We start from the raw sequence: 12,854 nt of genomic DNA, 5'->3' as shown, positions 1-12,854 counted from the left end.
TGATTCTACCTTGTCTCTTATTAGTCCCCCAAATTTGGTGCTTAAATTCTGTCACTCAGAGCCAAGATAAAAAATTGTTAGAATACAGCACTAGGTTTTTGGTCCATAAAATGTGGTCTCCAGGGACAGATATTGACGATGTTCTTTCTCCTCTCTCAGGTGACACATAAGTATTTGTTCCTCAGTCCCTGAAGGCTTACCCTAATGCTCCAAGGATAGCAGGAGGAGGCGACATTATTATCCTCCTCTCACAGATGAGGAAACAGAGGCTCAGAGTGGGGAAGTGCCTTGTTCACAGTCACACAGCCAGATACAGACAGAACCCAGCCAGGATCAGGCTCTGATAACTCCTATTTTAGTGCCCTTCCCTCCACTTATGATCTTATCCATTAGTTCATTTATTCAACCAATGTTTATTGAGCACTTACTATGTACCAGCTCTGGTGCTAACTGTGTGGAATACACAAATGTAAAAGACACAACCCCTGCCCTCAGGATGCTCACAGGCCCCACTGGTTATGGGGCTTTTGTGCCAATATGAATGTAGGGCACCATGTGCGGGTGCTGTGGAGGGGTGGGGCCCCTCAACTCCCACCATAGATGTTTTTGGTTTTTTCCCCCCAAGTGCTGGCAAGTATGTAGAGCAACACAGATGGTTTTTACAAGAGCACTGAGGTGCATGGAGGTCCTGCTGCTTTGCATGGCTTTAAAAAGGTGGGCAAGTAACATCATAACATAATTAACCTAATTCCCTCCCTCTGAGAAGTCAGAAGCCTAAGTGGGTGAGTCAGAGATAATGGGGTCAGCTGAGAACCGGTTGAGCTGGAGGTGTGAACTGGAGGTGTTAGCTGGGTTACAGCGGGGTTGTGCTGTGGGTATCAGTCAGAGGTGATTGTCTGGAAGAAAAGACAGCATTCTGGTGTTGCCCCTAGTACAAGCGAGGCCTCTCAGTTTCAAAGCACAGTGGCTGACATGTAATAATCCATTCATGTTGATTAGGAAAAAAAAGAGAAAAAGGAGAAAGAAACTAGTTTGGGTTGCCACATTTAGCACATAAAAATACAGGAGACCCAGTTAAATTTGAATTTCAGATAAATTATAAATAATTGCAATATTGAGGACATACTCCTACTAAATAATTATTCATTGTTTATCCGAAATTCAAATTTAACAAAATGTCCTCTATTTTATCTGGCAACTCTGAAACTAATGTAAGAACAATTATTTTAATTACCTCAAAACAAGAAAAATAACCCAAGTGAAGAGAAATACGCAAGTGGATGTAGTAATACTTTAACATAAATGACATTAAGAGCATCTGAGCTCTAAATACAGACTTTGAATTAAAACAATAATTATGATTAAGTTCGAGTCTTCCTTGGGTCCCAGGGAACAAGCATTCCTGGGCTGTGCAAAAGAGGCCACTCTCCTCCCCCTAGTTTCCAGGCCTCAGGCTTCTGCAAACATGGAGGCCACTCCTGGAAGAAAGGCCTGCGGCCAGGCGGGCCTCTCTGGTCAGTCTCCCCCCAGCACACACCTCCAGCTGCTTCCTTTGACTGGTCTGGTCACAGATCAACCAGAGTAGGCAGAGGATGCAAGGCCCCTGGGACTTTGACCCTTTTCAGGGTCTCAAAGGTACATTTTATTCCCTGAAATGGCCATGTTAAGTGGGGTCTGTTGCCACAGCTGAGCCCCAAGCCCCTATATCCCCAACCCCACCAGGCTTAAATTTGCATATGGCGTCCTCAGGCTCCTAAGGCCAGTTTAGCATCGTCCTCCACCCATTCATTCTGGGTTTTGCATTTCAGGATTTGGTAAGCAAATGTACCTGAGGCCTGTGGGCAGCTGGGGCTTCCTTGCTGGGCCTGGCGGGGACTGGAGATTGTCTGCTCTCTGGGGAGGTGAGGGGCAATTATTTTCTGGACAGGCTGGAAAAATTGAGGCTGAAGTTGTCTTCCTCATGGAACATTTTCACTGAGGTGTGAACAGCAGACAGAGAGTTAGCCCTCATTTGTGTTGGCTGCAGGGGAGGGACATTTGGCCTCCTTCTTCCTCTACAGCCACCCAGGACTTCAGGGCAGCCCGTCTCAACACCGCAGGACCACAAAATCCCGGGGGAGCTCGAAAGATCTCGATGCCTAGGCTGCCTGAGCAATTTCAGCCAGTGATTCCAGTGACCAGCTCAGGCCAAGCCGTTAGTACACTGTGAGAATTAAAAAACAAACAATAGAACTTGGGCTCCTGCCACCACAGGAAAGAGGGAGTGTGTCATTGGCTCAGTCCTGCTGGGCCCCCAAGAGTTTTGCCCTTGGACAGGATCCTGGGGAGAGTAGAAATGATCCGGCCCATCTCAAAGAAGCAAGCTCAGGCCAAGGTTGGGAGGAAGGTCCATGAGCGCCGATCAGTGCTGGCGTCCATCAGTCTGTCCAGAGTAGGGTAGTGGAAGGGTTGAAAGGATCGCAGGGAAGCTGAGATGCTCACCCTGGAAGGGAAACAGATCTTGCGCACCACTGGGACTGGCAGTAGGTCTTGTCCCCGGTCCTCAAAAAGGCCTAGAGTCAGGGGAGTGTGCCGGACAGCAGTGAGAAGCAGGCTTGGCCTCAGGGTCCTCAGGTTCTCTCCCATTCCAGCTCCAGTTCTCTCTCACGGCTCACAGCTTCCTAGGAAAAGGACAGATTTGTCATTTCTGAGTCCCCTATCTAGGGCTTCCCTAACCTGAGTTCCACCAAGGATCACCCTTACAGGTTCATACACCTTGGGCAGCCCTGAGCAAGTAGCCAGGCCTTTTATAGCCAATGCATGGAAATTGGAAATCTCAAGTTACACCAAAAGCCAGTTAGGGGGTTCATTTCATTACCCAAGGGTCTTTTGCTGCTTGCAAATGTAATCTCCAGTGGGAGGTGATACAAGGGTGTTTGAAACATCATTCCATGTATGAAAGTTCAACTGATACTTGTTTTTTTAGGAAGGGGATAGGGCTGGAGTGGTCTCTGGATGGCTGAGTACAGTTGTACAGAGTTTACGCTATACAAGGGTACAGTGCCATATAAAGGGGGTAGGCGATTCGTAGACTTATGCATGTCTTTGCATGTTCTTTGTAGTTTTCTAGCAGTTGTCAGTCAAGTATCTTACTCTAACAAAATCAGTATATTATGACAATTTTCCAGTGGCTGGTAGTCAGGTTCTCCAGGAAGGGGTGCTATTTTCTTAGTACACAAGGTGCTGCCTGGGCTAGTGTTGACCTTGACTGTGACCAGGAAGGGAAAGGTGGGAGAAGAAGAGGAGTTGGATCAATGAGACCCAGGAGTCACCACAGCATCCCAGAACAGGACAGGCAGTGTCTGCCTTCCAAGGTCATCCTAAGGAATTCCACACCTCAGGGCAGCTGCATTCCTGGATCCGGCTGGGATGAGGTCTGTAGGTGAGCCAAACTGTCTCAGAAGTGGAGAGCAGAGGGAAGTGGAGTGGGCAGGGAGCAGACCTGGATAGGAGAAGCCGAGGAAGAACAGGTGAAAAGAAGGGAGACAAAAGGGAGAATCAGAAGGCCTCATTTCCAAGCCCTACCTCCACCTGCTGTGTGAGTTTGGGCAAGTAACTCGCCCTCTCTAGGAAAATGGAGGAAAACACTTGCGAAGCCCAGAAAAACACTGGGATGTGGACTTGTACATTCCTGGATGATTTTCAAATCTCCATAAACTTCAAATCTATCATTCTGTTGCTTAGACCCTGCAATGACTCCCCAGCACCACATGGGAAGTCCAGCCTCATTAGCCGGTCATTCAAGCCAGCCTGACCTACCTTCCACCACATCTCCAAGTTCACTTCCAGGCCTCTCCGCTACCTCCATCCTTGCAACCACAGTTAACTGCTTGCATAGACTATTTCCTTGTTCTGGGCCATCCCATGTGCCTGGAATACCTTCCCACACCCCCATCCTCAGTCTGACTAACTTCTGCTCCTCTTCCACACCTCCACCAGGTTCCCTGAGATCCCCAAGCTAACAGAGTGAATTAGCTGCCTCTCCTCTGTGCTTCTCTTCCATAGTAATCCAGTGGTTCTCAAACTCCAGCATGCATCAGTCATCTGGTGGACCATGCACAATACACACTGCTGGGCCACAGCCCCGTTTCTTATTCAGCAGGTGCAGGGTGAGCCCAAGAATCTGCATTCCTAAAAGCTCCTAGGAGGAACCACGCATTCAGATACCCTCTCTCTGCTCCTTTGTCTTGGTGCCCCAGCCTACAGACTGCCTGGGACCCTCCCAAATGTCCCATACAGGCCTGGGCACTGGTCATAAGGTCCTGACATGTCTTTGTTACCAGAATCACACAGGACGCTTCCACATTCAGCCTCTCATTTAAGTCCTAAATAACCATGGGTTGAAGGCAGGGCCGATGTTATAGAGAGAAACTGAAACCCACTGAGTAACTTGCCAGAATGGAGAAACCAGTGCTAACCTCTGTGACTTCTGACTCCCACTCCAGTGCTCCTACCACCCTCATAGGCTGTGTCACTGAGTTGGAACATCAGGACACTGGTGACAGACAACCTGGATTGGGATCCTGGCTCTGCCACCTACCAACCGTGTGACTTTGGGCATATTACTTAACCTCTCTGTGCCATGGTGCTGGGCACATAAGTACTATGTAAACTGTAGCTGTTATTATTACACTCACATTGTAATGGGCGAAATTCCACAGAAACTCAAAGAAAAGGATCTCTTATGGTGGAAACTTGCGGCATCTCACAGACTTGGTAGGAATTAGGAGGATTTGGGGGCAAGATGGGGTCCTCCTTCTCCACTTGTAGCCTGTAGGCAGCCTCTCAATTTCTCAGTCTGTCTCTTCACTTTGAGGCCAGTGACACAATCCAGAGTCAGATGACCACTGAACTCTTACTGGAGGAGAGCCAAGGCTAGCAGAGGAAAGCTAGGCTGATACGTACACCCACCCACGCTCCAGGAGAAGAGCAAGTCTGGCATCACTGCTGGTCCTAGAATGAAAGGGGCCTGGAGCAGACTTAACCCAGCCTGCAGCCTAAATACAGCTATCCCAGCCAACACATAGCCCCATGAAAGAGAAACACAAATGTTTGTCCTTGTAGTCCACTGAGATTTGGGGGATTGTTTGTTATGCAATGTTATAATAGCAGCAATAACTGACTAATACAATTTGCATTAGAGTATGAATTTCGACCTCTGATTAAAAAGCAATACTGATTAGTGTGTGGGACATCTACACTTTAGCTTTTGTTCTAGCCTCTCTCTGCTTGTCAGCAGGGATATCAGCTGGGGACTGGAAGTTTGCACAGGAGTAGCCCATGGATGTGACAGTAGTTGTAGTTTGGGAGGAAATGAGCAGGTTTCTCCTCTTCCTGAATCACTCCCCGCTTCTCTATCCCTAACATTTTTGAGCTTCTCTTTTCTACCCCTTACCCCAGCCTTTGGAATTGCTTAAGACCATCAGTTGGTAAATTGCCACCTCCAGGCAGGCTCATCATCTGTTCTGTGAAGGAACGCAGCAGACAACCACCTGCCTGGTGCAGGAGGTGTGACCCAATGACAACAGTGCTTCCCACAGTTTATGAATGTTGTCTTGTTTGTTTCTATCACAGCCTGTTTCTTTGTAAAGCACCTTCATTCCCAGAAGGTTTGTCGACCAAAGTGGCTCTTGCTGAATTTGACAGTTCCTGCTTCTCTGCTGCAGTGGGAAGAGAGCTGGCCCTGGAATCAAGGAACTGGAGCCTGGGCTTGGCTTCCAGATAGTGCTCCTAGCCCCAGGGAGGCTCCCCACACCCACCGCAGACCTGCCTGGCTTCCCACGACCGAACTTGACCATGAGCTCCTAGAGACAGAGATAAGGACACTCAAAGGTCAGGAAAGCATTGGGGCTGGAGATCAAGAATGAGTGAGAAGAATCCCAGGCTGGGATTGTTGATCCCATGAACCCAGGGACCTCTAGCTGCCATCCTGCACAGTCCCTTACCTACCTGTCATCCAGAAAGAACATGTGGTTTGTTCCACTTCCTGCAGCAGCTCTGAGAATCTCCTCCTACCATACTGCTTCCCATCACTCACCAAGTGCATTGCTTAGACTTTGAGGTGGGTCTTTGGCCACCAGGTGAGCCTCTGACCCTTGTCTGTCTGATAAATCCCTGTGCTCATCCAGGGACCCCACTTGGGACAAGAACAACCAGGAAGGATGTTGCTCAGAATGATTAGAGGTTTTTCTGACCAATGAAAACTTGAAGCAAATTAAATAGCAGTGTGGGTCTGTTCCATTCAGAGAATACTGTGTTGCCCAGGCCAGACTCCAACTCCCAAGCTCAAGCAATCCTCCCGCCTCAGCCTCCCAAATAGCTGGGACTACAGGCACATGCCACCATGCCTGGCCAATTCAGAGAATACACTGATGACCCAATGAAATAATTGTAAATAATACCTGGCTTGGTTTGAATTTGAGGCTGTCATTTGAATTTGTGAGTGTGTCTGTATACCTGCATGAGCCTTTAATTAAAATATGATGACTTAGTAAAAAAAAATTAAAACTTGGTTTAGGTGAGGCTTAGAGCCACCGTGACTGGCCTGTCTAGTTTTGTTTTTAAGTAGCATCTCTTCAGAAGCAGAGAGACAACCAGCTAACCTCTGGGAATTATGTAAACATAACGTCTACTTATTGTGAGCTATTACACATGCTGCATTCTATGAGGCAATTTACATCATTGATCACATTAAACTCTCACAACTTTGTGAAGTGGTGTCAACCCCATTTTACAGGAAATGGAGCCTCAGGGAGAGCAAGTGTCCCAACCATGATCCCTGAGTGGAGTTGTGGCAGAGCAGGAATTTTATGTCGGATGTGTCTGTTCCAAAGCCCAACCTCCCACCCCTCCGCTACTCCCCTACTCTCCCCTCCATTCCTCAGAATCTCCCTGAACACAGTTCCCAAAGCTGCTCCTCTCCGTGGGATTTAAGGAACATTAGTCATGCTCACTGCACTTTGCCGCTTGGTTTTTTGGATCGCGGATATCTTGGGAAACCTTTTCTGGTGCCACTTGTCTTTTGCTTGTTCTTCTTGAAGACCTTATTCACCCAGTTTGAGTCTTCAGCAGGGCTCTCCCTAGGCAAAGAGATTAAGTGGTTCATTATGGGCCTGGCCTGGGCCCTCCAACATCTGGGCCTGCTCAGCTCCGCAAGTGGGCACACCCGTGCTTTGGTTCTCAACCCTGGCTGAGCATTGGATTTCCCAGCAAACTTTTAAAAATATAATCAATGAATATTTATCTAAGTAACATCATGTCCATGAGTCAGACTTTTATACAGTTATATGTAAATTCAAAAAGGTTTAAATTATGTGAACAAAATGCATAACTTATGCCTAAGCTCAAAATTGTTAAATTCATACAAACTCTTTCAAAAAGTTTTATGGTTAAAATTATACTTAATGTGGGAAGCAGGTAAATTTTAATACACTTGATGTGAGAGAGAGTGCAAACATTAAAAGCAAGAATGCCTCGGGCCCTGCTCTCTCAATACCTACAGCTGTGGTCATGGAGAAACCCAGCCACTGCCAGAGTGGTCCCAAGGCAGGGAGGGATGAGAGGAGGGCTGGGGTTGTGGGGAGAAATACCCTCGACCCAATTTCTGATCTCCTGCGGTGCCTCCCCCACTGCCAGTACAAACGGCATTCAGCCAGCAAGGGAGCCTGGGTAATGTGGTCCTCAGGGATGTTTTAAAAAAATGCAGATCCCCGGGCCCTCTCATAGTTATTGCAAAGATACAATGGAGTGTATGTTGCACAACCCAGACACTTGATGTGCATAATAAAAAAGATTTTCTGGGGACAGTCTACAGTCTAGGACTATCAGGTCATTATGAGGCTAATAGAAAATAGTTTGAGTAAGGAAGGCCTTTGATAGAGATCCTTAATTCATGCCATGCAGGAGCTGCCTAAGGCTGGGAGGTAGGATGCCTGCAGGCCTTCTTGAACGGTGGTATCACCGGAGAATAAAATACGAGGGCAGGGGATGCGCATTCTCACACTGCACTCAGAGAAGGAGCATTCCCAGTGTGCAGGAGAAGAGAATGACATCAACACGGACAGGCTCCTTCCCCACACACTGCCCTCACTGAACAAGAGAAGGCGGCTTTGTGAGACGTAAAGGGGTGGACCTGTAATCACACAATCACACACACCAGAAAAGGATCCCAGGGTTCCTGGGGCAGCTAAGGTGGTGGAAGATATGGCTTAGCCGGGCTCCCTTCTCCCGCCCAAAGGAAAGAGCGTGCTCCACGAGGGAGAAACTTACATGACATAAGGCTTGCTGACGGTTTCCTTCACATGAACCAGAGGCACGGCGCTTTTTGGATTTGAAGAGACAAGAGGAGCTACAGCTAAAAGTAAAAATATAGGAAACGAGAGGGAGATGGGGAGGGGGGATATGGAGTCATTTTTGAAATAGTAATAGTAAGTAAATGAGAAGGTTTAAAAACAGCAAAGAACTCTCTTGTCCTCAAATTCTCATCTTTACAACCAGAGTCATGCTGTGGGACTTGACTGAGATGCAGGCCTGTGGCATCTGTGGAGGGGCTGACTCGGACCCTTGGTGGAACATTAGAAACAACTCCCAGGGAAGGTGCAGTGGCTCAAGCCTGTAATCCGGCACTTTGGGAGGCAAAGATGGGTGGATCACTTGAGGCCAGGAGTTCGAGACCAGCCTGGCCAACATGGTGAAACCCTGTCTCTACTAAAAATACAAAAATTAGCTGGGTGTGGTGGTGCATGCTTGTAATCCCAGCTACATGGGAGGCTGAGGCAGGGGAATCACCTGAGCCCCAAAGGTTGAGAGTGTAGTGAGCTGGGAGTGGGATACTGTCTCAAAAAAAAAAAAAAAGAAGGAAAAGAAAAAAATAGCGCCCTCACAGAAAGCAGTGTGTTAGGGAAGGTTTTCAGGAAAATCCCCTGGAGGGGGCTAGACTTTCCATCACATGCTTCATGTAATGCTTTTTGCTTGTTTCTTGGAACAGAGTATTAATAGTTTCACAACCGTTGCTCTTAAGTGAGCTCTTTGCATGTTTCTAATGAGTATGGGGGTACATAATATATGAAGGTTAATATGTAATTATGTATTATATATAAATAAAAGTAATATAAAGTATATGTAGGTTCCTCTGAAGCTATTTTGTTAGAGGCCTGTTGTATGTCCCTAACTCTCCCAAATCTATTCACATTGAGGCTTGTCCTTCTGTTTTTGGATTTTCCTAGGGCTTTTAACAATTTTCCTGTTCCCCAATGCCACCAATGGCCATCATTAAATGACTGATACTACTAAACTCTAGGGCAGGGGTGTCCAGTCTTTCGGCTTCCCTGGGCCACACTAGAAGAAGAATTGTCCTGGGCCACACAGAAGATACATTAACAGTAATGATAGCTGATGAGCTAAAAAAAAAAAAAAATCCAAAAAAAATCTCACAATGTTTTAAGAAAGTTTATGAATTTTTTATAGACTGGTGCATTCAGAGCCGTCCTGGGACACGCGCTGGATGAGCTTGCTCTAGGGCGTCTCAGCTCTGCCTAACTCTCATAGATGGCCTAGGATGTCACCGTTGAGGCTCAGTTGTAAGCTATAACATGGTTTCTCAATCTCAGTACATGCTATTGACACTAAGAGCTTTTTACAGAGGCTATTCTGTGAATTACAGGGTATTTTTCAGTGTCCCCAGCCTCTAACCACTAGGTGACAACCAAATGTCTGCAGACATTGCTAAATGTCTCCTGGAAACAAAATCACTTCCAGCGGAGAATCACTAGACTATATATGCCCTCTATCCACCCCCAATATGAGTGAGGATGCCAACTTGGGGCCCAGGATTGCTCAGGTACCTGAAGATGGCCACCTTCATGCACAGGTATGATTAATGTAAAACAAATGTTTTGCATTCAACAGGAAATAAGAGAGCAGGTAAAACACTGTGACCTATTTTCTGACTCTTTTTTTTTTTTTTTCTGAGACGGAGTCTCACTCTGTCGCCCAGGCTGGAGTGCAGTGGCAAGATCTCTACTCACTGCCACCTCTGCCTCCCTGGTTCAAGTGATTCTCCTGCCTCAGCCTCTTGAGTAGCTGGGACTGCAGGTACCTGCCACCATGCCCGACTAATTTTTTGTTTTTTAGTAGAGATGGGGTTTCACCACGTTGGCTAGGCTGGTCTCGAACTCCTGACTGAAAGTGATTTGCCCGTCTCTGCCTCTCAAAGGCATGAGCCACAGCCTAATTTTCTTAATGGCCTTTTGTTTCTGTCTCATTAAAAGAGTCAAAGTAAACCTGTTCCAAAGAAAGGGCATCTCTGCCAACTTGGGGCTAATTCCCAGAGGAGGAGACATTGCCGATCTGTGATGTTTACTATAATAGCTCTGGAAGTTTGGCTGAGGACCATGAGCACCCTACAATCTGGCTTCAGTCCCTCATCTGGGTCTCTGTCCCTCTGTCCCCACCCAGACCATCCATGGTGGCCACACACATGTCCTCTCCTTCCTAAAGTACCTTGAAAGTACCCTGCACATCCCTGCACTGCAACTGAGCGTCTTAAATAAACAAAATCGGAAATGTTCTTTCTATTCCATCCCATATATCCCACAAACCATGATGTTCAAAATCCTGCCCATTTAAACTCACCTGTCACCTCCAAGAAGCTTTTCATACTCCCCCAGAGAGAAGTGGTCTTATTCTCTACGAATACCCTCCAACACTGTGTTTTTGTTAGTTATATAGTACTTAATACTTCCTTTTTTTTTTTTTTTTTTTTTTTAATGGAGTTTCACTCTTGTTGGCCAGGCTGGAGTGCAATGGAGCAATCTCGGCTCCCTGCAACCTCCAGCTCCTGGATTCAAGTGATTATCCCACCTCAGCCTCCCAAGTAGCCGGGATTACAGGCGTGTACCACCATGCCTGGTTAATTTTTGTATTTAGTAGAAATGGGGTTTCACCATGTTGATCAGGCTGGTCTTGAACTCCTGTCCTCAGGTGATCCACCCACCTTGGCCTTCCAAAGTGCTGGGATTACAGTTGTGAGTAACCACACCCAGGCCCTGACTGTATTTTTGAGGTTAGTATCCGTGTTATCTCCTCTGCTGAAAGGGAGATTTCCTGAGTAAGGAATTGAGAACAGTTTATCTTTGCAGCCCATATAGTGGTGCTTCTGAAATCATCTGTAGTAGTAAGGAACCAGTTTTTAAAAAATTTCTTTGTAGTCTAACAAACTCGTACTTTTGTGAAATACAATGCAAATAAATTAGTAAAAAATGGTCAAGCTCCAGGATGTTGTGGCAATACCTTAGTGCTACAAACATTTCTAAATGATTACTCTTAATTTCTGCATTCACTCCGTGGTGGGCTAGTAACACACAGTTGAGGGCTGGATTGGTCTGCGGACCACTCTTTGAGTAGCATTGCCCAGCACAGCAGGTTTCACAGTAAAAATCTACTGGCCCAGCGGTCTCAAATGTGAGCAGGCAAAAAAATCACCTGGAGAGCTTGTAAAAAAGACAGGTGGGCCCCACCTCCAAAGTTGGTGATTTAGTAGGTCTGCAATAGGACCTGAGGATTATAATTTCTAACAAGTTCCCAGGTGATGCTTTTGCTGCTGGTGGGGGGACCACGCTTTGAGAAGCACTGCACCAAGGGAATGAACCAATGTCCTTTATACTGCCCCCTTGTGGCGGACTGTCCTCATAATGAACAGAGACGCTGAAGCTCACTGCTAACTTCATCCATGCACCCCTAGAAAAGCAGTTATCGGCCCTGGTGTCCTTGCTCTCTTGCCGAGGGGCTCCAGGAATGAGAAAGCCATAAGAAGCCAGAAGGGTCCATACCTTGGGGCTGTTCTGGGCCTAGTTCCTCCACAGGTGGCTGAGCAGGGAAGGCTGAAAAAGAACCTCGGGGCGGTGTTTGAGGTGCCCCCACAGTTGAAGGCCCCAGGGATGGCCTGGGTGAAGTGAGTGCCTGAGAGTGTGGGGATCTGGGTGGTGATCCAGACGGTTGTACCTGCTGCTGAGGTGACACAGGTGACAGTCCAGGTGGTGTCGTGGGCAGTGATGAGCCAGGTGTGGAGCTGGGTGGCTTGTGCACAGCTGGGAATGATATAGGTGGCATGTTACTTGGAGAAGGTGGCATTGAAGAGGCCAGTGGCTGAGCAGGTGGCTGCTCAAGTGGAGAGACTGGTGCTGAAACAGGTGACTCGCATGTGGATTCAAGTGTCTGCACAGGTGGGGACACAGGCGGACTGTGGCCGCCCCTTCCATCCCCTTTGGGAACCCACTCCGTGTGAGGTCGTGGGGCTCCTTCCAGACTGGCCTGCTGTGCTTGAAGGCTTGGTTGACTGCGTTCAGGGCACTCATTGCCAAGGGCGAGTTCTATCTGGCAGTACACTTCCACCCGGGGGAAAATCACTCTCTTGGAGGGAGAATTAAGATAAACAGCATCTAGGAGAAACGACAGCATGGGGTGTTACTCAGCCCAGGCAGCAGCATGGCTTTTGCGAAAATGGTTTCTTGAGTTATTTTCCTAAACAGGATCAGTGCTTTTCAAAGGTCTTTCTGTACTTACTTGAATTTATCATGAGTGAAAACAAACGTGATGGTTCCTGGCACTTACGGTGTAGTGTGGGGGAGCAGGCGTTGCCCACCCAAATCATCTAGAGTTTCAGCTGAGGCAAGTGCAGGAAGAGAGGAGCGTGGTGCTGTGAGAGACGGCAGGTCATCTGAGGGACTGGCAGTGAGCAGAGATCTGAAGGGCACGTGGCCCAGGATGGTCAGGGCGGGGTGGTGAGGGTGTTTCAGCAGAGGGAACAGCACACACAA

At 47.5% G+C, this 12,854-nt stretch overlaps 1 protein-coding gene across 3 annotated transcripts in view; it reads right to left on the bottom strand.

The window, feature by feature from the left end:
• Positions 1-397: 397 nt before the first annotated feature.
• PNPLA1 (patatin like phospholipase domain containing 1) overlaps positions 398-12,854 on the bottom strand; it is a 48,981-nt gene continuing 36,524 nt past the window's right edge. The window contains exons 6-10 of one of the 3 annotated variants that reach the window (XM_009205011.3): positions 11,868-12,476; positions 8,308-8,392; positions 6,993-7,118; positions 3,376-3,481; positions 398-2,660 (exon numbers count right to left, since the gene is read on the bottom strand). In XM_009205011.3, the coding sequence (XP_009203275.2) occupies positions 2,610-2,660; positions 3,376-3,481; positions 6,993-7,118; positions 8,308-8,392; positions 11,868-12,476 (977 nt within the window). In that variant the 3' untranslated portion in view covers positions 398-2,609. Of the gene's footprint in view, positions 2,661-2,680; positions 3,482-6,992; positions 7,119-8,307; positions 8,393-11,867; positions 12,477-12,854 lie in introns of those variants that run through there. The other 2 variants (XM_009205014.3, XM_031667066.1) reach the window with 2 other exon arrangements.

The sequence above is a fragment of the Papio anubis genome, chromosome 6 (genome assembly GCF_008728515.1).
Source record: "Papio anubis isolate 15944 chromosome 6, Panubis1.0, whole genome shotgun sequence".
NCBI classification, from domain to species: domain Eukaryota; kingdom Metazoa; phylum Chordata; class Mammalia; order Primates; family Cercopithecidae; genus Papio; species Papio anubis.
The sequence above is the reverse complement of the archived record's forward strand: the minus strand, read 5'-3'. Positions and strand labels throughout refer to the sequence as shown.